This window comes from Cannabis sativa, chromosome 9, assembly GCF_029168945.1.
Source record: "Cannabis sativa cultivar Pink pepper isolate KNU-18-1 chromosome 9, ASM2916894v1, whole genome shotgun sequence".
Lineage (NCBI taxonomy): Eukaryota > Viridiplantae > Streptophyta > Magnoliopsida > Rosales > Cannabaceae > Cannabis > Cannabis sativa.
Window position 1 is genome coordinate 54,198,067 of NC_083609.1, and position 26,260 is coordinate 54,224,326.

The following is a 26,260-nucleotide window of genomic DNA, read 5'->3' on the forward strand; positions in this document are numbered from 1 at the left end:
ATAGTCGCGACTAGCATTTAAGGCTGAGTCGCGACTACGAGCAAAACTCGAAAAGCCGAGTTTCGCCAACTTACGAAGTCGCGACCGGGGTCGCGACCAGGAAAAAGGGTCGCGACCTGGCTCTCTGGAGGTCGCGACTACTGATGCTTCAGGAACCGAATTTTCCAATTTTTTCCAAGTTTGTCCCAGTTCTTCGCCATTTGACTGAATTCGAACTTTAACACCCCGGGAACCTGAAATAATGAAAATCAAGCGTAAAACTGCTCCAAAAAACACCAATAGACGAGATAATGCTAACTTTAAAGACCCGAAATATAGGTTAATTATAACCTAACAAATTCCCCCAAACTAGATTCTTACTCGCCCCCGAGTAAGATAAAAAAAAAAAAAAACTAACTACTCTATCAGATAATCACTACACTGCTGACTCATGCTCTGTTTCCTTCCTTGCATAAACTAGAATTTTGATCTTACTAACTCTAACAATTAACTCGGATGCTCAATTAATAACACTATGCACAACTGCAACAATCTACTCAAATATGAAACTTTGTTATAAAAGTTTTACTCTTTCCATTAGTTCCACAACCCGATAGCTCATAAGCTTGCATGTTTACCTTTCTCCACTAATGTTGACAGTATTCTTTGGAATCATTAGGTCTTTTCAAGGTTTAGGTGATATGGCTCAGATATTCAGGGATAGGCAAAAGATAATTTTGGCTCAAGATATCATAAGCACACAAACAGAACCCACAAGCTTCTTACTTTTTTTTTCAATACCCCATAGCGTTCCCACATCTACCAAGATTGAGAGAGGATATATTTACTATTTTCCAACATCACTGAAATCATATACTTTATTTGTTTATTTTTCTCTTTTTTTTCTTTTTTTCTCAAGTATATTTTTCTTTTTCAGTGACATTGAATTACACAATTTTTTTCTTTCTTCTCAATCTTACAAAAATTTTCTCCCTCTCACTATTTCGTCACACTAAATGTTTCTTTTCCCCCAAACTAATCATATAGCTTATGATATCATGGATAATCATGGTGAAAACAAAGAGTAATAGTGTGGTTGCAAAATTTCAAATCAGTGGGTGAAAACTCAACAGGTTAAGGCTCAAAAGGGTAACTAGGGATACACATTATGGTAGGCTTGAAAGGCTCAAACTATCCAACAAATGCCTAAGTCATATTCCAATTGAACACTATCAAGGATTTCGCCTCAAAAGAATAAACATGCAAGTTCTAAGCTATCCTGTCAATCTTACCACAAACCATAGTAAAACAGTTATAACAATTTTCACAACTTGAGTATTTGCAGAAAGACACCGGTTTCTAAGCATCCAAACTAATCCAAAGAGTTAACAAAATCAAGCACACAGTTATTTTGCAGTTTCAGATCACATCACACTCATCAGCAGTATACAACTATCATCAAGCTTATTGCCATTCCTTAACTAAAACAAAAACTAAAACAGAAAATTAAAATGCAGAAATTAAAGTGCAGAATTTAAAATTTTTACGGCTCTCCCCCCAAACTAAAATATGACATTGTCCCTAATGTGACATTAAAGAAAAAGGAAAGGAAACTTACCTGAGCGCCACATCAACAAGCGGTTGACGCCCGTAATAAGCATCATGCTGGACAACTTGAAAGTTGTTTTTAAAAATGCCATCAAGCTTGGCATGTAATGAGTTTGAACCAAAAGCCACACCAACAACACAAAACTTTCGATGGTGAGCTTGGGGAGAAGCCTTTCGTAGCTCGTAGAGGATATAATATAGTGTTGATGAAATATATGGATCCATTGGTGGTTTGTTTGTCAATATCATTGATGCAGTTGAATCAATGATGTCATGTTCTTCCTCATCCTCCAATGTCACAGTTTCAACACTTTCATCTAACAACCCTTCTTCTTGTTGCTCACTCTTCACTTGGCTATCCATACCCTCACTTATGATTTCATATTCAATGATTTCCTTTTCACAAGGATCTTGATCTTCAACTGTAGGCTCATTATCTTCCTTGTATTCAAATAATGACCCTTCTTCATTGTACCAACAACTCTCATAACTTTCATCATTGGAGTTATTACATTCTGAATCATGAGTCATTGAATTATCACATAAAGATCTCACCATGTCAGTTAAGCGATTAATCTCTCCTGGAAGTGATTGTAGAAGTGATAGTAGTTGCTCCTCTTTTTCAGTTTGTTGGGATGAATTTGGGCAATAAGGTGGGTATTGGTGACTCCAACCCTGAAGTGATGGATTCCAATGCCAATCGTAATCAAAATCTGCCATATCATTCAACAGATCTATTACATCATAGCCTCTCATTAATAAAGGTGCTCCAGCTGCCTCTGCTCCATAATCAACCCAGCTTCTTGTTTCATCGTTAAGTCCATTATACAAGAGCCATGTAAAACATCCACTTGAGAAAGTGGGATAACATCTCTCTCCAAGCTCTTTAAATCTCCTCCAAGCAGAATAGAATGGTTCATTGTGTTGTTGGACAAAATCCTCAAGATATAGCATCTGGATTTATCTTGCAGTTCAAACTCATAAGTAAAACATTAGTAAAATTAAAAGAATAAAACTAAATTAGTACTAAAAAGATAAAAAATTGAAACAACAAAATTAATACTAAAACTAAGAAGAAAAATTAAATTAGAACAAAATTTAATTTTTAATAATATTACAAAATTTAATCTAAAAGAAACAAATTGGAAATAAGCAAAAGAATTAACCAAAGTAGAAGTTAGTATAATTTTATGTAATATTAATCTTTAAACAATTCCCCGGCAACGGCGCCAAAAACTTGTTACGAAAATTCTGTCTATTACGCAAGTGTACGTATCAAGTAGTATCTCACGCAAGTGAGGTCGAACCACAGGGAATTGGATTAAGTACTACTAAATTATAATTATGATTCTATTTGGTAAAATAATAAGTTGCAATTTTAAAAGTAAATAACTCAGAAATTAAAGAGAAAATAAACGAAGATTAATCAAGATGAGAGATTAGGGAGGTGAATCCTGTTGATGAGTTACCTATGTTAATGCCTAATTGCTATCCTTATCTCAATGTGAAAGACAGATTATAAATTAACCTAACTCTTTTCAGATCTTTTAGGTTCTAAATAATATGTTCTCTAATTAACTTCTTAATTAGATCAACACAAAATCAGCTTTAAGCAATAATCTATTAGTCACTAGGCTATGTAAATACTTTCGTTTTACATCAAAACCTAGACTATCCAAATTTTAGCATTCCTAATTCTCACTTTTCAGATTTCGAATTAGGATCATAGAGCATGTAAAAGGTGATCAAGCTTGCACATGAAATTAAACACAAATAAAGATAATATTCACACATAAGATGAAGGAATGGCAATTATTTATTAACTAGGCATAAACTTAAACAACATTCATCATCCTCCCTTATTGGGAAATTTAGTTCATAATAACTCTAAAAACATCCATGATTAATTCAGAAATAAAAACAAACATAAAGATGAATAAAAAGGGTAAAAGAAAGAAACTAGAAGGTGGTATCGCTCCGGGTCTTCAAGATAGCTTCCTCTCCACTTTGCCTCCACTATTAGGTCTGTTTTTTGCTTGCCTTTGACCTTCAATGTCGTATTCCTTATATAGGGATAAGTGGTGAGCCTCCAATTGAGTGAAAAATCAAAATTAGGTCAAATCTGCGATTTCCGTACATAGTCGCGACTAGCATTTAAGGCTGAGTCGCGACTACAGCAAAACTCGAAAACCGAGTTTACGCACAACTTACGAAGTCGCGACCGGGGTCGCGACCGGGGAAAAAGGGTCGCGACACGGCTCTGCGGAGGTCGCGACTATCCGATGCTTCGAGAACCGAATTTTCCAATTTTTTCCAAGTTTGTCCCAGTTCTTCGCCATTTGACTGAATTCGAACTTTAACACCCCGGGAACCTGAAATAATGAAAATCAAGCGTAAAACTGCTCCAAAAAACACCAATAGACGAGATAATGCTAACTTTAAAGACCCGAAATATAGGTTAATTATAACCTAACAGTCTCTATAACCATCGCGTATTCAACTGTCATAAAATTGGGTAGAATAGGCAATGATAGAAAACCGTCGACAATAGTAAAAACTATAGCCTACGGTTTGATATCATTGGTTATACTATAACATGCAATTTTAAACATAGCCGACGATTTTAAATTGCATGCTATAGTGTTATATACAGAGAAAAAATTAAAAAGAAAAAAACTTATACTGACTTTTTTGTCCTCCCACACACCTGACTGTAGCCTTCACGGAACAGAGGCCTGGCTAATACCATTGCTGTCATCAGAAAACTGGATATAAAATTGAAAGTTTAGAATTAAAAATACATAAATAAAGGATTATATATAAATATAAATATATTTTGTTTGAAAAGAAAAAGAAAACTTGTTACAGTAGGGATTGCTTTCATGAAAATGATTTACCCATTTATTTATGATGGGATTGCTAACCTTTTCTAAAAGTTGAAATTTATTGCTAGTACTTGGACTGTGTAGCTCATCTTCTTTATCAGATACATTAAAACCCATTTCGTAATCCATGGGAGTGTCCCATTAGGAGGACCAAATTAATTTTTCGATAGTGGTTCTAGTGACTACCATTGTTGGACTCTATAACTTTGGTATCAACTCTTTCTTCAACTCCAAATGAAAGTATCAAAATATTTATTGAGTTTTTTAGAAACCAATATTATAATTATTTTAATGCTAAATAAATAGATCAAAAATAAAGAACAAGATAAGAGATTTTTATGTGATTTAAGTATTAACAAACTATAGTCCACGAGTCAATATTATTTGGCTAAAAAAACCTTTGAGTATTACACAAGTGTTTGCCAAGTTTATAAACCTTGAGATTTGTCTTAGCCTGTAAGAATTGAGATTCTTTGAGAAGGCTAAGACAAAATGCAAATGTACAAGATAGGAGAAATCTAGATAAAAGCCAAGATAGATTGCACAAAGATCCTTTGAATCCCTAGTTGCTCAAGAGTTGGAAGCAAGGAATGAGTATATTGATGTTCATAAAACCTACTGCTCTTTTATGCAGCAAAAAGCAAAAATAAGCTGGATCAAAGAAGGTAATTCAAACATAGAGTTATTCCATATCTCTATTAAGCAGAGAAGAATTCAAAATAAAATTTTGTTTATAACTAATAGTGAAGGAAGAAGAATTGATGATCCTAATGAGGCTACTGAAGCTTTCCTGTCCTATTACAAAATCCTATTGGGATCTCGGTTAGAAAATAAACAATCAGTCCTGAAGGAATATCCAACTCCCATGGTTAGTTGTTGAAAGCTAATTTCACATTGGAAGAAGTTAGGCTTGCTGTATTTAGTATACTTGGAATTAAGGCTCCTGGTCCTGATGGCTACATCAACTCTTTTTTTTTCAAGATAATTGCGAGCTAATTAAACTTGATGTCTACGAAGTTGTTATATCTTTCTTCTAGCCTGGTTTAATACCGAAGGGGATCAATTCGACAGTTCTCACTCTCACCCTAAGCTAAAATGCCCTAACACTGTGAGTGACTATCACCCCATAGCTTGTTACAATGTATTATATAAAATTGTAACAAAACTGATATGTTCTAGGTTAAAATATATCCTCACTAAGATTTTTTCTCAAAATCAAGGAGGTTTCATTAAGGGTAGATATATTTCCCACAACATAATGATATGTCAGGATTTGATTAGGCAATATGGAAGGAAATCAGTGAAGCCTAATTATATGATCAAGCTTGATTTACAAAAAGCTTATGACACCATAGAATGGGGTTTCTTAGATGAGCTGCTGCATGCTTATAATTTTCCACCAAAATTCATCAAGCTCATCATGAGCTGTGTTACAACACCAAGGTATTCACTAATGTTTAATAAATCTTTACATGGCTTCTTTGAAGCTAGGAGAGGATTGAGGCAGGGGATCCCATGTCTCCTTTACTCTTTGTGTTGAGAATGGAATACCTAAGTAGAATCATGAAGAAGATTGGGGAGAAAAAATATTTTACCTTCAATGAAAGGTGTAGTGATTTGAGATTGACTCATATCTTAGCTTTGTTGATGATGTATTATTATTTTGGAAGGGGAATTTCAAGAGTATCTATTTAATGTTGTAGGGCCTAAAGCTATTTTCCATCACATCTAGTTTACAACCAAATGTGTCTAAAATTGCTGTTTATAGCAGTGGAATGCAAGAAAGTAAAGTAACAAGGGTCCTGAATATGTCTGGTTTCAATAGAAAAAATTTAATCTATTGTCATGTCATCATCATTTAGATACCTTTGTATACCAATATGTGCCAAGAGAATATCAACATCAAAGTGTACTGGTTTGGTGCAGAAAATGGTTTCTAGAGTTAAAACATGGAGCACAAGAAATTTTTCTTTTGCAGGTCGTGTTGTACTTATCAATTCTGTTATACACACCTATTGGTGTCAGATCCTAATCCTACCCAAGAGAATCATTTCAGAAATTGAAAGAATTTGCAGAAACTTTTTGTGGAAAGGGTAAAGTAATATGGATAGTCCAGGAAGTGTTGCTTAGGACAAGCTATATGTGGATCCAAAACAGTAAGGGGCCTTGGTTTCATGAACTCCTCAGATTGGAATATGGAAACATTGTTTAAACATGTTTGGTCGATTGCCAATAAAAAGGATAACCTATAGATTAAGTGGATACATAATGTGTACATCAAACAAGATGAGTGGTGGGATTACAAAGCTCCTTTATGCAGCAACCGGTTTTGGGAAAAAATTTTTGAAGCGAAAGAAAGAATAAGGCATCTAATGGATCCCATGCAATCTTCCCTTAGAAAATATTCAATTGCAGTTGGTTATAAGCTGATGAATTTAAACATGGAGCACTTTCATGGAGTAAAGAAGTTTGGTGCATGTTAAACATTCCAAAGCACAACTTTGTTTTGTGGTTGGCGATTCAAGATAGATTGAAGACTAGAGAGAGGCCTCAATAATTCAAGTAATAAATAATACTAAGTGTGTCTTCTGCAATTCGGCAGTTAAAACTAAAGATCATTTATTATTTGAATGTACTTTCTCTATTGATATTCATATAGACAGGTTAAAACTTGGCTCGACTGGGAGATTTGCTATGTTTCCTTGTAGGGGATTTTAAGGAGAATTGAAAGATCCAGGTATTCCAAGTTCAAGAAGCAAGGTTTCTCTGCTGCTGTTGCAACTTTTTTTTTAGTTTTGTCCGAACCCTTAACCTAATTTAGAGGTTGTTTTTTGGGTCAATTTTAAGTTTATTGATGTTTGTTTGAAGTTAATTTGAGGGTTGATTTTTGAGTAAAGAAAGTTTGAGTTCAAGAACTTAAACTTGGCTTAAGTACAATAGTGAATTTTGCATGTTGAGGTTATTTTTGGTTCTGTTTCTTAGGATATGTTTGTTATGATATTTTTAGGCATTCCGTAGCTTGGTTTGAGGTTTGGATTTGATTTGGGTTAGATTTGAGGCTTTGTTGTTTTCTGCAACAGAAAACGTCAGGCCGTTTCTGTGGAAATGGTCTACCATTTTTACTAATAGTTTTTTCGAAAGTCTCATTTTTTTCGTGTTTCCTCGACAATTAGGGCATTGCCATGCTATTTATCAATAGGAAAACTTTTAGTTTTGGATATAGATCTCCGTAAAGGTTTTAGTAAATTGTTTACCCGATTTACGTGATTGTAACATAGGGCCTTCGTTCAGCGCGTGAATTTCCATTAATTCAAGTTGAGCAGCACACTTGAATCAGGAAACGAGGTAAGACTAGCATAAGATATGTATATATATGTGTATGTATGTAAATTGCATGTTGTGTTATGTGATTCATATACTACCAACAGTACTAGTATGGTAGCAGTACGAAGTGCATTGGTAAAGTATATGACGTTCAAAGGGCACGATCCAATAATACCAACACTAGTACAAGACGAGTACATAGTGCATGGTGGTTTTGGTTTCAAGAATGGTACCAAATGGAATTGAGCTATTCTAGCTAAATTTCTTTGGGCCATGATAGAAAAGCATGATGTTTTGTGGGTGAAATGGATCAACACGATCTATCTGAAGGGTACAAATATGTGGACTTACACTTTGCCTTAAGACACCGGCTGATATTGGAGCAAACTGTGTCACTTAAGGTAAGTTTTCAATGTTTAACAAGTGTAGAATGCTAGAAGTTCTGGTAAGTTCAAAGCTTTACAGCTTAACAATAGTATGCTGAGATGTGACCTGGATTATTTTTCAAGAGTTGTTCGGTGCAGATTAAGTCTACCCAAGCACATGATTGTTTTATGGAAAAAAGTCAATAGTTAGTGGCTCACTAAGGATCTTCTCTCATTCTGCATTATTGCTGCTACCAATGATTATCCTGTGTGTGGTTTGAGTACTGAAAGTCACAATCACCTATTATTCGAGTGCTCTTATTCAGATCTGGTTGTGCAAGAAGTGTTTAACTGGCTTGGTTTCAGAGGTTGGCCCTTCCAATTTGCTAATTTAGCCAATTTTGATTACAACCAAAGTAGGGAAAACTAAATATGACATTACCTATGCCACACTTGTTGCTTCAGTCTACTATATTTGATTAAACAAGAATAAATGTATTCATGAGGGTTGTTCATATGCAGTTCAATAGGACTCCCTTATGTTGTCGGTTAGTTTTCCTCTTACGGCGTCGCCTGTAATAACGTCGGCAACGAATTTGCTAAAACCGATGTATGTCCCAAAACCATCTCTAAAATCTATTTTTCTAGCCACATGTAGTTAAGGAGATTCAAAGAGTGATAAAGTGTTGTTTGTATAGTATTAAAAATAGGAATTTCAATGCTTGTAATTATAGAGTGCTTAGCATGTTAATGGGCTGATTAGGGGTTCGAGTGTACTGGTTTGGAGACGTTTGGCTGTTTTTGTTGGTTGTGGCTTTTATGTATATCTTTTTGGTTGATGAAATTTCACATATTGCAACTAGCGCTGCAACCTAAATTGCAAACAAAAAATCGTATAAAAATCCTATTATAACTAGCGCTGCAACCATTTTAGAAAGTCAAACCGTAAATTTGAAAAAAAAAAAAAGTTAAAAAAACAGTACATAGGATAATTCCTCATAATTTTTTTTTTTATATATAAAAAGTGAACTTTTTGTATTCCAACGAAAAAATTATATTGGGTTTTGCAGCGAGAAAAATAAAAATTAGGTACTAAATCAATAAAGATATAAAACATTAGACACTTTTTGCGGTGATTTTATCTTAAACTATCATCTTAATTTATTAAATTGGATACTAACTGATAACAATAATGGCGCGTTTATTAAACTGTAATTGGAATCAAAATAATCAATAAAAGTGTACATTTACTTACTTTTGTCATGAAAAAAAAAATAATGAATTAACAAAAAGTTCAAACATTTGGTACTTTAGAGGCCATTTTCGTATCAAAAATATTAAACTAACAAATTTACTAGTAACATTGACTCCTATCGTTATTTTTCGATCAACAAATACTATGCAAGGTAATGTTTTTCTTGTGTCAAAAAAAAACTCTTGTTAGCATTTATATTGAAGAAATTAATAAATTATTCTTACATATATCTATCTATCTATGCAATCTATTTATCTATCTACATATATCTATCTATATATAATTCTGATAGTACAATTAATGGATGAGATAGCCTATCAATTATTCTTCTTATCTCTTCCATTTATTTTTCTTTCTAGTCTTTGGTTCTTTTCTAATTACTTCTATTTATCATTTACTAACCAATAACAAAAAGAGAATGAAAAGAGGTATTAATATATATTCAGTGTGATGCTATTAACTTTTTATTGATAATATTGTTAATTGAAGAAGACCACCCACCAGTAATCATTAAAAAAATTAGAATTTTTGTTCTCTAATTTTAACACATATTAAATTATATCCTTAAATTTTTAAGGTCGTTATTAAAAATTCTCACTGAATTATTAAAATTGTTGAATTTAAATAAGATTTTTATCCAATTTTAATAAGAAAAATCTAACATAGATGAAAATTGATCAAGAGGCATAATTTAGTGCATGTCAAAATTCGAAGAGTATAAACGATTTAGTGGATGTCAAAGTCTGGAAAATATGATTTAGTTTATAAACAATTACTGAATTAGTAAAATTAAATGCACTTGGACAAAAAATTTTCAATCCAACTATTTTAATAATTTAAAAAAAAAATTATCGACCAGAAAAATTCAAATAACATAATTTATATACATGTTAAAATTTAAGAATAATTATTCTAATTAGCAAAAAAAAAAAATATATATAAATGTGTGTGCAACATATCTTTGTATGCAATGAATATAGGTTTCTTTTTTGATCACTATTGGTAATTTATAGAGATCATTAATTACAGGTTATTTACCATCCATATCAAAGTGTATATGGTTGAGCACTTGTATATGTCTCAAATAATCCTTTGAAATTTCTAATAATTTAGGCCACGTAATATTATTTCAGCTCCAATTTGTTATGTTTTGTTTTTTGTTTTGTCTTTTTGTATTGTATCATGATTTTATTCTGTAATAATTATTGGAAGATGCCATTCAATTGGATACAAAGACAAAAACTGAAATATGGGCAAAAAGTGGTATATGCAGCCGTAACTGTAATAGCTTCTGATCATTATTTTGAAACGTGTGACAATTTTTCAACTCCCACCCAACCTAATCATACAGAAAACATAATATAAATATAAATAACTACTAAGTCTTGCATAGAAAGAGAGAGCACAACATATAATATCTCTTGGGAACACATACAATATTTCATACTGATCAACTCTCCAAAACAACACAAGAGAGACTTTTAAGAACATATTCAAATGGGCAGCCTTGGCGACAATCTTTCACGAATGGCTGGTGGGGACACCAATAACCCGTTATTGGACCCCGAAGAGTTTCGGCGACAAGGCCATATGGTAGTCGATTTCATTGCTGATTATTACAAAAATATCGAGAAACACCCCGTTATGAGCCAAGTCGAGCCCGGTTATCTCAAAACACGGCTCCCAACATCGGCACCGTTCTATCCAGAATCTATTGAGACCATTCTAAGCGACATCGAGAACCACATTGTACCGGGCATAACTCACTGGCAAAGTCCCAACTACTTTGGTTACTTCCCTTCCAGTGGCAGCATTGCAGGCTTTCTTGGCGAAATGCTTGCCACTGGGTTCAATGTTGTTGGATTCAACTGGATGTCCTCTCCAGCTGCAACTGAGCTGGAGAGCATTGTCATGGATTGGCTTGGGGAGATGTTAAAACTCCCTAAGTCATTTTTGTTCTCGGGAAACGGTGGAGGTGTTCTACAAGGAACCACTTGTGAGGCCATCTTGTGTACACTCGTGGCTGCTCGTGATCGTGCTCTCAGAATCATTGGAAACGATAATATTGGAAAGTTGGTCGTTTACTGCTCTGATCAAACGCATTGCGCTTTCAAGAAAGCCTCCCAAATTGCCGGGATCCACCCGAACAATTTTCGAGTCATCCCCACAACATTGTCATCTTCGTTTTCCATGTGTCCTAAGATTTTACAAAAAACAATAATTGATGATGTTGAGGCCAAACTCGTCCCCATTTTTCTACTAGCAACTATCGGAACAACCTCCACTAGTGCCGTGGACCCACTCATACCGCTATGCAAGGTAGCAAAGAAGTATGAAATGTGGGTCCACGTCGATGCAGCCTATGCTGGAAGCATTTGTATTTGTCCAGAATTCCGACACTTCATCAATGGAGTCGAAGGAGCTAACTCCTTCAGCTTAAATGCCCACAAATGGTTCTTCACAACCTTAGATTGTTGTTGCCTTTGGGTGAAAGACCCCGCAGCATTGACACAATCACTGTCTACAGATCCCGAGTATCTGAAGAACAAGGCCACTGAATCAAAACAAGTAGTGGACTATAAAGATTGGCAACTCGCTCTAAGCAGACGATTCCGTTCTCTCAAACTATGGCTCGTACTCCGAAGCTACGGAGTCGAGAAACTACGTGGCTTTCTTCGTAGCCATGTCAAGATGGCCAAGCTCTTTCAAGAGTTTGTAATGGGTGACGAAAGGTTTGAGATAGTGGTTCCAATAAACTTTGCCACTGTGTGTTTCAGAATTAAATCCAATATCCCATTGAATACTGAGAGAATGAATGGTATGATAAGGCCTATGGTATCCATAAATGAAATCAACAGCAAGCTCATGGACTCTGTTAACAATTCGGGTCGGATCTACATGACCCATTCAATTGTTGGAGGCATCTTTTTGTTGCGTTTTGCTGTTGGTGCCAGTCTCACTGAAGATAAACATATCGTTGAGGCTTGGAATGTGATAAAGCAACATGCAGACGTCATTCTCAACAACATGAATAATCACAATCAATAATAGTCATTATGTTTCTCCTATCTTAGGGGTTGTTGTTTCCTATTTTTTATGAATAATATATGAGGACGTCATTATATAATCACAATGAATAATATATGAGGTGGTATAGTATAGTTATAATTGATTGGAAATTCTGAATAAAATAAAATTCCAAATAGTATGTTGAACACTTGTACAATAAAATAAATGTGTACAATTAAATCTTTAAATTTTATTTTGGGTACCATAAATTAATAAGAATTTTCCAAAAATATTAGACAGATTATCTAGTATAACTATAAAGCACACCATCATATAACAAAAAAAATATGGTTTGTAATTTCTCTATATAATAAAAATAAGAAATTTCCTTAGCAAAGCACTATTTTTGTTCTTTAAGGGTATTTTTTAGCCTTTGATGATTTTAAACTGGATGACTTTAGTTTGTTTGGTTAGAACATCTCTAAGTATGCTCTTTAAATACTTTTTTTAATTAGCTAAAACAAATTAATTTGAAAAAATAAACTACAACCACAAAAATATAACTTTATAATAGAAAATTGATATGTTTTTTAATTTAATAATATTTTAATCAAAAATATCATTACATTTTTATTATTTTATTAAATTAATTCTTATTTGATCAATTCATGAATCAGTGTAACGCCCTGCCCAACAGGGACGCCACCTGTTGATAACTCCCTTCCTTCCACAAATACTGGAAGGGATCTCACCCACCTGCTGGAGATAACCAACTCCCCAGTAGGCAGCAAAGTCCCAAAACTTCTAGAAAGCACATCAGTAGGTCTATTCAATTTCTCAATTATTCTACTTGAAATATAAGAATGCGTCGCACCAGAATCAATTAGAACAGTCATTAAAGTACCAGCAATAGAAAGCTGACCTGTCACAGTGGAAGGACCAGCATCAGCCTCAGCTTGAGTCAGGGCAAACACTCGAGCAGGAGCAGTTGTAACATCCTTCTTTTGCTCTAGTCGTAGCAGCTGTGGACAATTCCTCTTCATGTGACCCACCACACCACAGTGGAAACAGGTCCTGGCCTGACACTCGCCCTGGTGGCGCCTTTTACACCTCGGACATTCAGGAAAAGTCTGCCAATTTTCGTTCCCACCAGGACGGAAACCTTGGTTACCCTGGAACCTTTTGTTTGGGCCTGTAGCTGATAATTCACTAGGTCTTTTCTTGCGGTCACCGGGATCAGTACCCCTACCAGAACCAACACCTGATGTTTGCTTCCATGAATCTCTTCTGGCAATATTTTTCTTTCGTATCTGAGCTTCTGCACCCTCAGAAACTAGGGCCAGTTCAACTATCTGAGCATAAGTTCGAGCGACCCCCGGTTGTTTAGAAGCAACAATCACATCCCGAGAAATATGTTCATCCAACCCTCGAATGAATTTTGCTTTCCTAGCAGCTTCAGTAGCCACCTCATCTGAAGCAAATTTTGCCAGTCCATCAAACTTACTGGCATACTCTGTCACAGTCATACTGCCCTGAGTCAATCGTATAAACTCTTCTGCCTTTGCTGCCCGAATAGACTCATTATAATATTTCTCATAAAACAAGGCCCGGAAGGCTTCCCAGGTCATGTTATTCAGATCATGACCCTGAGATACAATCTCCCGCCAAATATGGGCATCATCTCGCAGCATATAAGTAGCACACCTAACCCGGTCATTATCTTCAACCCGCATAAAATCAAAAATGGATGTCATCATACTCATCCATTGCTTCGCCTTGAGTGGATCAGCACCACCCCCAAACACTGGCGGGTTTTGCTTCCGGAACCGCTCATACAAAGGTTCCAAATGATTCCCTGCATCCGGTGGCACTACCAGAGGTGCCGGAGGATCAGGGTTAGGGTTTAGAGCAGGCTGAGCTCGCTGCTCTCTCAATTCTCTGATTTGCTCACCCTGCTGCCGAATAGTCTCTTGCATTGCAGCATATAACTCTTACCAGTTTGGTGGGGGTGTAGGGTTCTCGCCCTCACTAGGAGCCCCGAGCCCAGCTAGTTCGCGGGTACCCCTACCAGTCCGCCTCGGGTGCATAATCTATACACCTGCGGTCACATTCAAGGTAATAACAATACTAATAAGTATTTCCATATATTATAGTCATGCCCACACCATTCCGATATCAACACAATTCAGATAATCAAGCAATTAGAAAATTAACAAACTATCTTTTAACAAAAAGCTTACAGAACCATGAGTCTATCAAGTCCTTGCAGCCAATGTACATGTCAAGCCAGTCTTCAGGATCTAAAAACCTTGGCGCTCTGATACCATGTTGTAACGCCCTGTCCAACAGGGACACCACGTGTGTGCAATTTAGTAAAATTCTTATATAGATATTATATAATTATACCAAAAGTGTGGTTAATTAAATTTTGATAATTGAAAATTTGACATATAGACTATATGATAAAAGATAAGTGGTATTAACCATGGGGTCCCCCAGTTTTCAAAATATTCACAAACTGGTTTAATAGTGTTTTTTACAACATAAACTTTGTACTCCCAAATACTTTCAAAATAGAGCATCCTGACTACTGGGCCGATACACTGCGGCTGATATGTACATTGCTGCTACGACCTCGAACTCATGGCTGCTCAACCTTTGCTTTCCCCTTACCTGTACCATAAAGCACCTGTGAGTCACAGAGACCCAGCAAGAAAAGTGAACAAATAATAACTGAAAAAATGATTATCAATTTAATCTCATGTCATCATGTTTACACATTACATAATATCATAAAGTACCCTTTTACACATTACACATTACACATTACACAATCTTGGTACTTTATAAAGTACCCCTTTACACATTACACATTACACATTACACAATCTTGGTACTTTATAAAGTACCTCTTTACCACTCGTTAACCACGAGCTGTATATGTCACTATCGTTGCCCGATGAAGCAAACGATAAGTAAGAAACCTAACCGCAGTTTCAAGAGTAATTACTCGTAATGGTATTAACCGTTTCCAACCCTAGGCCATAACCTAGGCTCAACAAATATTTAATCAAAGTCTTGATAATAATCAAGGCCATAACCTTTCAGCCATTAATATTTAACCACATACGGTGCTTACCACTTTTCTTACCTTAGTTCTGAATTCAAGCGTACGGGCCGACTTGAGTGGAAAACAAGCTAGGCGATTCCGATCCTATGTCACGACAACCAAAACTCAATAAATACCTTAATCAAATTTCTTATAATCAACTCAAATTTTCACAATCGAACACACCCTACTTTCCCCCAGATCAAACTAGCTTAACCATCTCTAAAACACCCTGAATTCCACTGCGAAAGACACCCCGAATCAGATCGGACTTGGGGAGAAAAACCCAAAATCCCCCTTTCCTGGGAAAAACGGTCGGCCGTTTTTTAGACACCCAGAAAAATGGCCTGCCTTTTTTTCCTGGCAGCCATGGTGATTTCTGGTTTTTCACCCCAAAAACCAATCAAACCTCCACCAAACCTGCTCAAACCTTCCAAAACAGTATAATAACATAAATATAACATAACCCAAGCTTCAAAACACAAAAATTCAATCTCTAACTCAAAATCACATGTTCAAGTGAAGAAAATCAACTTTTAGCTTCAACCAACACACTTCAATCCAAGCAGCCAAAGAAACCTCTCAAAACCATTCTCAACATACACAAAAACATAACCTAAACATAACTCAAACTCAACCTAATCCCTACAGCCACAGAAACACAAAACTCTAACCTTAAACCAACCAAAATCCATTAAAAAATCACAACCCATAAGGTGTAAACTTACCTCAATCACTTCTAGGTTGAGCTTAGGTTGAATAATATGCTCCAAAGACAAAAGAAAATGGTGAGGAGAGCCTCTCTTGCTGGCTGGTTGGTTTGCACGAAGGGGAGAAGAAGAATGAAGTGTTGTTTCTTGCCTTGGAAGCTATTACCTTAAATAGGGTTTTTTATTTCATTTTTTTCTTTTCTTTTTTTTTCTTTCTTTAAAAAAAATGGTAGGCAGCCCTAAAAGTAAAACAAAAGCAAAAGACTAATTTACCCCTAATGAAAAAAATTATAAACTTTAAAATAACCTAGGGTATTTTTGTAATTTTTCTAATTCCATTAAACCGACATTCTAAATTTCTAACCTAGTCTAGAATATTCTCAAAATAATTCTTCCATAAATGTCGTGACATTTCTAACCAAAATCGTCGGGCCCAATAAAAAATATTTTATTGAAAAATTGATATCCTCGGTACTCACATATCCCAAAATAATCTCCGTAATTAATAAATTACGCTATTTATTTCATTGAGTAAATTCTCAATAATTACCCTAAGTAAGATCATAATCTTACTTCATTACCTACATAATTACATATTTAATAAAATATGCCTATTTAAATATTATTTATTTTCCGGGATATTACAATCAGATTATAAAATATTATTAAAATCACAAATATTAATTAAAGTAGAAAATATGATTGGGTAACAACAATAAAAATAATTATCTTATTAGAGGTGCTCTTATAATAAGGGTGTTTCATTGGTTTGGAGAGGATATTACCTTCCATATTATTTTGTTACATTTTTCATGTGAGTTTGTAATCTTTTATTTTATTTAGAGATCAATGGTTCCAACAACTTTATTTTTTCATAGAGAAAAGAGTACACAAAAACCTCATTTAATATTTATATATATATAGGCAACCTTGTAAAATCACAGATTGTATTCCGTTGTACTGTATAGTGAGTCCTATGTATTTTATTATTTTTTAATATTTTTTGTGAATTTTTTTATTTATTTGATAACCGGCTATATTGTAAGTTTTTTCACCATTTGTCAATTTTCTTTTTTATTTTAAAAATTAAAAAAATACAAAAAAGTTTAATCAAATGACAGTTGGTGGTATTTAATAGTATAATAGTACTGCAGAGGGTGGGTCCATGTTGTCAAACTGTGGTTATTTTTGTCTTTTCAATCCTTCCTATTTTCTATATATTTGTGCAGTTGTAGTGAAGTACGTTATATCGCGGAGTGTACATTTATAGTTTATATGCATGATGTTTAGTAAAAAAAGAGTACAAAATATCAGGTACCTAGTACATGCCTTTATGTTTTGTAGAACATTAGTTAGAAAAATTTCTTATAACTCATGAAATTATGTGTTGTTATATATTGAGTTTTATATTGGTGTATTTGTTTTATTTTAATTAGGTTTTAGATTAAAAATTATCATAGAAATATATTTTATTTTCACTTTATAAGATTGGTTTTTTTTACCTTAAATAATTTACTGTGTAAGTTTTATACTGTGTACTGTGTTAAGTTTTCACTGTTGTTCTATAGTTATTTTTTAGTTGTTCCACTGTTGATTTTAGTTGTTCTGTTTTGTGTTCTACTGTTGTTTTATAAAAACACAATATTTTTGAAAAAATTTCCATATAACAGTATTTTTGTAAAAGTTAATCTAAATTTTGTAAATTCCCTTATTTTTATTCAAAGAATTACAAATTAATTAGATTTTAAATAAATAGTTTTATTAAAATTAATGTGATATGTTTTATGTTGGAAATATTTTGTTTGAATTTAAATTTTTTTTGAGTTTTATTAAGAAGAATATCATTTATAAAAGAAAAATAATTAAAAGTTGTTAAAAATGTGGCCCAAAATTATAAAAATTGGTATTTTTGAGATCCAATAGCAGCAAAAGACAAATGCCCAAATGAGCTCAAAATCCTCTCCCGACCTACATAGGTGCCACATGGCACCTCCGGTTCGTGCGGAAAAAGACACCAGGAGCAACTGCGCCTTTTCCCCAAGCCCGACCCACGCGCGCGTGCAGCGCACGGCGCCGTGTGGTCACTCCCCTATTGACTAATTCATGTGAAACTTTATAATGATTCACGTTAACTTATAGTTAACATTGAAATTCTGCATTTTAGGCTAAAATTAAGAAACAAAATAACATTTTATGAATGCTTTAAAATTAATTATGTAGCCAAATAAATAAAATGAATAAAAATATAGAATTCATAATTTCTTTCAACCAAACCAAAACGTATGTTTAACACATACTCTTTCCCTTAATTAGCATAATATTTATATAGATGATTACTCACTTACAGCACATGTTTTAATAGAAATAGCTACTAATTAATTGAACATAAGACGTATTATATATTAAGGGATATGATTTTGTCCTGTTATTGTACTTTCACGGATTGTAATCCGTGATGTACAACAGTTGTCAGATGAGGGAGTTATTTGATCTGACGGCTGAGATTGATCTAGGGGTAATTAGGGTTAAAAAGTAGAAACGTACTCTAACACTCATTTAATGTACCATGAGACCCATCTAATGTACCACGGAATACATTCCGTGAAAATACATCACAGGACAAAATCGTATATTTCTGATCTCCCTCTTCTTAATTTATTAAAAGAAAAAGAATAATTTCAGTTCACATGTGCAACATATGCGTATATGATTGGTTATTTTTTTAGCATTATTATATGGCTCCAAACCAAACCACTTATTAATATATACATGGAGATGGAGGGAGGGGTCAATATTAAAAGTAACAGTCCAAGTCAGCTTTTGCACATTTCTTTTCACAAATTAACACTTTAATAAGCAAGTATTTTCTTCAGTGGTAGAGAAGTTTCAACAGTCACCCAGTACGTCTTGGTCAAATCTCCACTACTACCTCACCAACTCTACTCTAATTAACTCTCTCTCTCCATCGAAAAGTACTTAACGAAACTTCCTCCCATACCCATACGATGATCCCATCCCATGCCCATATGCCTATCCTCCAAGTATAAATATACTCACATCACAATTCATTTCTTGCATCCAAACCACCAGACCACAACCACTATTACTCATTCCAATATTGCTCTCTCTCTCTGACTCTCTCTCTCACTTCAACCAAAGTTTTAAAAAGAAAGAAAACTCATCAACTGTATCTCTAGTTATATATATAGTTCTTATTCAAACAAGTAATTATACATATCCATTACTCATTCCAATATGGGTAGCTTCGGCGACTTTGAGTTTCCCCAAAACAATGCTCTTTTAAACATAGCTGGTGGCTCAAGCAATGATAACCCGCTGGACCCTGAGGAGTTCCGGCGCCAAGGCCACATGGTCATTGATTTCATTGCCGATTACTACAAAAACATCGAGAAGTACCCAGTTCTTAGCCAAGTCGAACCGGGCTACCTCAAAAAGCGGCTCCCCACTTCAGCCCCTTTCTATCCGGAATCCATTGAGACCATTCTAGGTGACGTCCAGGACCACATCGTTCCCGGAATAACCCATTGGCAGAGCCCCAACTACTTTGCATACTTTCCTTCTAGCGGTAGCATTGCAGGCTTCCTTGGAGAAATGTTAGCCACTGGCTTCAATGTCGTTGGATTCAACTGGATGTCGTCCCCAGCTGCAACCGAGCTGGAGAGCATAGTGATGGATTGGCTTGGTCAAATGCTCAGACTGCCTAAGTCATTTCTTTTCTCTGGAAATGGAGGCGGTGTCCTACAAGGAACCACATGCGAGGCCATCTTGTGTACTCTCGTTGCTGCACGAGATCGAACTCTCAGAATTATTGGAAACGACAATATTGGAAAGCTCGTCGTTTATTGTTCCGACCAAACTCATTGTGCTTTCAAGAAAGCTGCCCAGATAGCAGGGATCAATCCCAACAATTTTCGAGTTATCCCCACAACTTTGTCGTCTTCGTTTTCCATGTGTCCCAAGGCTTTGAGAAACACCATAACTGCTGATGTTGAGGCTGGACTCGTTCCCATATTTTTACTCGCAACTGTCGGGACAACGTCCACAACTGCTGTTGACCCACTCGGACCACTATGTGACGTGGCAAAGGATTACGGAATGTGGGTTCATGTGGATGCAGCCTACGCTGGGAGCATTTGCATTTGCCCAGAATTTAGACACTTCATCGACGGAGTGGAAGGAGCTGACTCCTTTAGCTTTAACGCTCACAAATGGTTCTTCACCACCTTGGATTGTTGCTGCCTTTGGGTGAAAGACCCCGCAGCATTGACAAAATCATTGTCTACTGATCCTGAATATTTGAAGAACAAGGCCACCGAATCAAAGCAAGTAGTTGACTATAAAGACTGGCAACTCGCTCTAAGCAGACGATTTCGTTCTCTCAAATTGTGGCTCGTGCTCCGTAGCTATGGAGTCGAGAAACTACGTGGGTTCCTACGAAGCCATGTGAAGATGGCCAAGGTGTTCCAAGGTTTTGTGGAAGCTGACAACAGATTTGAGGTTGTGGTTCCGAGGAATTTCGCCAACGTGTGTTTCAGAATATCGCCTTCAGCAGTAATGAATAAAAGTAGTAATGGAGTATTGGGTGAGATAACTAACAGTAATGATATTAGTAGCCCAAGAACTAAGACAAAGATGGGATTAGTGAATGAAGTGAACCAAAAATTGATGGAGTCGATTAATGGGTCAGGTGGGATTTACATGACCCATTCGGTTGTTGGTGGTATCTATTTGCTTCGTTTCGCTGTTGGAGCCACTCTCACCCAAGAATCTCATGTCATTGAGGCTTGGAACGTAGTCAAGCAACATGCACACGCCATACTCAACTCAATTCCCACTACCCATTCCCAATAGCCAAGCCCAACAATATATGTATTTCATTCTTTATTAATTTCGACCGGTCAACAATGATGGTCCTCTTATTGTCTAATGCAATTTTTGTTATAAAGATATATTATTTTACCTACTTAATTAATCTACCGTACATTTTATTTTGTTTATAAATGACACTAAATATAGAATTTATTCAATTAATCTACCGTATTTTATTAATTCTCTATATATGAATATTTAAAAATATAAATATGTTAATTAAGGACATTGTCTAACACCGTAATTTTTTTTATAAAGGACCGTAATTTCGACCGGTCAATAATGAATCAAATTTTTTTATTAAAAATTGGTGTCCCATATGTTTAATCAATTAAAGTTTGACACGTCAATTAATTTTTTATTTATGAAAAACTTAAACCTTAATAAAGTTAACAAAAATTAGTTAATATATTTAATATAAATTAAATTAATTGATGTATTAACATAGTATGAAATACCAATTTTCAAAAGGGGATCTTAATTAGGCAATAATGTGACACATTGTAAATATTAACACTTTCTGTTAGGACTTTTTGTCATATTGTGTATAGTTAGTTAGATTGTCCTTAACATTTATTTTTGAGGAAATTATGTAGAATATGAATTTCTTTTCTAAAGTTTGATAAATATGGAGAAATTATAATTTTATTTAATCTATATGGCTTTTTTTTAATTTGGGTTAGTTATATAGAATTATATTTCCATATTTTTAAGCTTTTATAAAATAAAGCCATATTTTATTTGTTAACTTATTCTGTAGAGATTTGTATTAATTCTTTAGAAAAAGTTATGATTTTATTTTAATTATTAATATTGAATTTGTAATTTAATATATATATATATATTTGTGTTTCACAATATTTTCATGTTAGTTTTTTTTTAGTTTGAGAAAAATAAATATTTAATTTATTATTTAAATTGTTTTATTGTACTTTAACTTTTTGATACAGACCTTACCAAAAAAAATGACAGAAAGAAAAAAAAATTTCATGTTATACTTGTAAATGATAGTTCTTCATATGAATTAAGTATTACTACTAAAATCAAAAGTAAAAGTATCTGTTTACTCTATAAAGTAAAAACGATGTCTAAAGTTTAACAATCAGGTTACTTTTTTAAATTAATATTTTACTTTATAAAACCATAGCATAACGCACAATACATGTACCAGGTTACTTTTAGAAGAAAAATTAAAGCTAAAAATTCAACCACCACTTTACTTTTTCAAAATGATTAATTTATTTTTTAAAAATACAGTCACAACTCAACACACTCAACCATATTTTATGATACATGTATTAGATGACTTACAAACTTATATGTTACTTTATGCAAAAATAAAATCAAAATTAACAAACTATACAAAAATTATAGGTAAAAGTACCGAGTTACAATTTGAAGCAAAAATAAAGTCTAAAATTTAACAACTACGTTACTTTGTGCAAAAATGCAATTAAAACTTAATAAAGTATACCAAAATCAAAAGTAAAAGTATCAGGTTACTTCCTGAATAAAAATAAAGTCTAAAACTTAACAGCTAGGTTACTTTTCAAATTAACACGTTACTCAACTAAGTATATTACTAAAACACATATCATGATTTATATTGTAAATAAATAGATTACTTTCTTCATAAAACTCTATCATAACTCAACAAATTTAACAAAATTCAATTTGCAAGGTAGCAAGTTACTTCTATTATTTACAACTTAACTCGTTTACTTTAAAAAGTAAGTAGATAATTGTATTTAGCATTTTTATTATGCTTCAAAAAGCCAACATTCTCAACCAAATTCAATTTTACAAGGTAACAACTCATATTAAGTTATTTCTACACAAATTCAATTTTGATTGTACCAGGTTACTTTATAAAGTGGAATATAATGTCAACATACATACATTAGGTTACTTTTCTACATAACCATACTACTTTATAAAGCATAACAAACATAGCAGATTATTTTTTTTTTTATCAAATTCTTAAGATTATGTAGTTAGAACATGTACACCAATCATACATTAGGTTACTTTTCTACATAACCATACTACTTTATAAAGCATAACAAACATAGCAGGTTACTTTTTTTTTTTTTATCAAATTCTTAAGATTATGTAGTTAGAACATGTACACCAATCACTTTGTAATTTGAGTTACTGCTATTTTCATTCAACTCTCCTCTATAATGAATTAATGCTTTAATGAAACTCATTCTTCAAGAAAATTACAGGTCCCAAGTTGCTTCCTGAAGCAAAAAGAAAGAATAAAATCATTTAACAAGTTACTTCAAGAAAAAAAAAATAGCAGGATTTTTTTGTTAAAAATTGATGTCACAACACTACACTCAACCTTATCCAAAAGTGAAGTTACTTTTAGAAGTACAATAAAAGCCTAAAATTGAACTACTATGTAACTTTTTCAAAATATGAAGGTTCATCATTAAAAAATACAATCACAACTCAACATATTCAGCTTTATTTAAAAATGAAAGTACCAAGTTACTTTCAGAAGCATAAGAAAAGCCTAAAATTGAACTATCAGGTGACTTTTTCAAAATATGATGGTTCTTCATTAAAAAAAATACAGTTACAACTCAACACATTCAACCTTATTTAAAAGTGAAGGTACCACTTTTCAAAAAAAAAAAGTGAAGGTACCATGTTACTTTTTTAGAAGCACAATAAATGCCTACAATTGAACTACTAAGTGATTTTTTCAAGATATGAGGTGTTCTTCATTAAAAAATACAATCACAACTCAATACACTCAAGCTTATTCAAAAGTGAAAGTATCAGATTATTTTTAGAAGTAAAATAAAAGTCTAAAATTGAACTATCAGGTGACTTTTTCAAGATATGAAGGTTCTTCATTAAAAAAATACAGTCACAGCTCAACACACTTAGCCTTATTCATAAGTAAAAGTACCAGGTGACATTCAAAAGCAAAATAAAAACCTAAAAATGAACTACCAGGTGACCTTTTCAAAATATGAGTGTTCTTTATTAAAAAATACAATCACAACTCAACACACTCAGTCATATTAAAAAGTAAAAGTACCAGGTTACTTTTAGAAGAAAAAGAAAAACCTAAAATTGAACTACTAGGTGACTTTTCAAAATATTAGGGTTCTTCTTTAAGAAAATATTGTTACAACTCAATACACTCAACCATATTCAAAAGTGATGTACCATGTTACTTTCAAAAGCAAAATAAAAGCTTAAAATTAAACTATCAGGTGACTTTTTCAAAATATAAGGGGTTTTTATTTAAAAAATACAATCATAACTCAACATACTCATGTGAAGGTACTAGATTACTTTAAAAAGCAAAATAAAAGCTTAAAATTAAAATACCTTGTCATTTTTTCCAAATAACATGTTAATTAAGTCAAGGATATAATCAAAATATATGTATGAGTGTCAATAGTGAAAATAACAATAGAATTTAAAATTACAATTGGTTGAAAAAATCAATCAATAAATTACCTTTCTCTATTTTTCAATCAAATCAAATAAATATTTATTAGTTTGCTTAGAACATGAAGATGAGGAAGCAGAATGTACAACAACACCAAAGAAAATTAGAGGAGAATGATAATCGTACCAAAGAAATTTGACTAGAATGCCAATCCCACCAAAAGAAAATAGAGGAGAAGTGAGAAAACAAGAAGAAGAGAGAAAATTGTGGACTGTTAGGGTTAACTTAGATTGTTGAATCTAAATATGGAAAAAGTATATTATTATTTCCATTTTTTAAGTTTTTTATTCTTTTTTCCAGCTTTTAAGTTATTTCCTTAAACTAGGTGAATGTACGTGCCGAGCCACGTATTGATAGTTTTATTTAAGATTTTAGTCTTTTTAAAATATGAACATCTGCATTTATAAAGCTAAAAAGTGGGTCAATGACAGAAGTGGTATATCTGCAATCACACAAAGATAGAAGTGGTATTTCTGCTAAACCATGACACTTGAATCATCGGGCCGAATTAACACCAACCAATAAGAAAGAAAAAAAAACAGAGAACGGTTTCAAGGTGGAGTATTGTGTTTAATATATGAGTTTGCACGATCAGATTTAGAGCAATTACAAATAATGAGAAAGTAGATACAGAATTAAATCTAATCAAATTTAAATTTAAATAGTATATGATTTAGATATTTTTAATTAATCTATTTAATATTTAATAATTATTTAGTCAAAAAAAATATCTACAAACATCATATTTTTTAGAAAAAATAATAACAATAAAAAAAAATAGTTATCCTTATATAATAAAAAAATAGAAAAGTTAAATTTTATCAATTAAAATTAATAATTATACGTGTATAATCAATAGGTTAAAAAAAGAGTATTGACCTATATTATAGATAGATGTTGACCGAGGTTTTCGGCAACTATTAAAATATGATTATAATAAAGAGCTGTAAGAAAGTGAGATGAAGGTTTTTTACGTGGTTGGGGCGTTAATGAGCCTTAGTCCACGAGTCTCTGTTATTTATGGATGTATTTAATACAGATTCCACACTTGAGAGAATGTCTTTCTCTTAAATACAGAGAATGTTCTTGGTGAGTATTTTCTCTTCTTGCTTGTTTGCAAAACCAAGATTCTCGACCCCATTAAATGAGCTTTGAGGGGGTATTTATAGTGTTTTGGTGGGGTAATCCCTAGAATTGTTCTTACACATGTATCTGTAAGTATCCATAAAGTTGAGCATTTCCAATGAATATACCATGGGTGATGCATGGTCAAATCCCTAGGTGCGATAGGGTTTTTATGGAGAATGTCCTTTTTGCCTTGTGATTGACGTGACTCTTCGCAGAGTAGCCGTCGCTAGACTTAAATGATCATTACTGTAGCGCTGCTGTTTGGGGGTTGTGCCGTCAGACTTTATTGCGTGTTATAGTCCCAACACGCTTCCTCCCATGCAGCATTAAATGCGACTTGATTGCTCGGGAGAGACCTGACACATCCCGGAGAGCCTTCACGCTATGCACGCCTCCTGGAGTACCTTGTACTCCGGGAGCCTCCTCCGGGACCCATGCTAACAGTACTTCCTGGTGGCGCGCAGAGACTTAGCAAATGTTTACAAGTTATCTGATCCACGTGTCCCCTCTCGACTGGTCCACG

The 26,260-nt window shown here is 33.7% G+C and overlaps 2 protein-coding genes across 2 annotated transcripts; both read left to right on the plus strand.

Moving 5' to 3' along the window:
* Positions 1–10,300: 10,300 nt before the first annotated feature.
* On the plus strand, positions 10,301–12,540 carry LOC115723206 (tyrosine decarboxylase-like). The gene has a single exon (XM_030652639.2). It carries the CDS (start codon positions 10,914–10,916, stop codon positions 12,462–12,464), a length of 1,551 nt encoding a protein of 516 aa, XP_030508499.2. The 5' UTR covers positions 10,301–10,913; the 3' UTR covers positions 12,465–12,540.
* Positions 12,541–19,318: 6,778 nt separating this feature from the next.
* LOC115721908 (tyrosine decarboxylase-like) lies at positions 19,319–21,233 on the plus strand. The gene has a single exon (XM_030651011.2). It carries the CDS (start codon positions 19,500–19,502, stop codon positions 21,114–21,116), a length of 1,617 nt encoding a protein of 538 aa, XP_030506871.2. The 5' UTR covers positions 19,319–19,499; the 3' UTR covers positions 21,117–21,233.
* Positions 21,234–26,260: the final 5,027 nt, after the last annotated feature.

What these genes read in the sequence shown, in the direction of transcription:
- LOC115723206 (XM_030652639.2), top strand. Translation starts at nt 10,914, where the DNA reads ATGGGCAGCCTTGGCGACAATCTTTCACGAATGGCTGGTGGGGACACC.
- LOC115721908 (XM_030651011.2), top strand. Translation starts at nt 19,500, where the DNA reads ATGGGTAGCTTCGGCGACTTTGAGTTTCCCCAAAACAATGCTCTTTTA.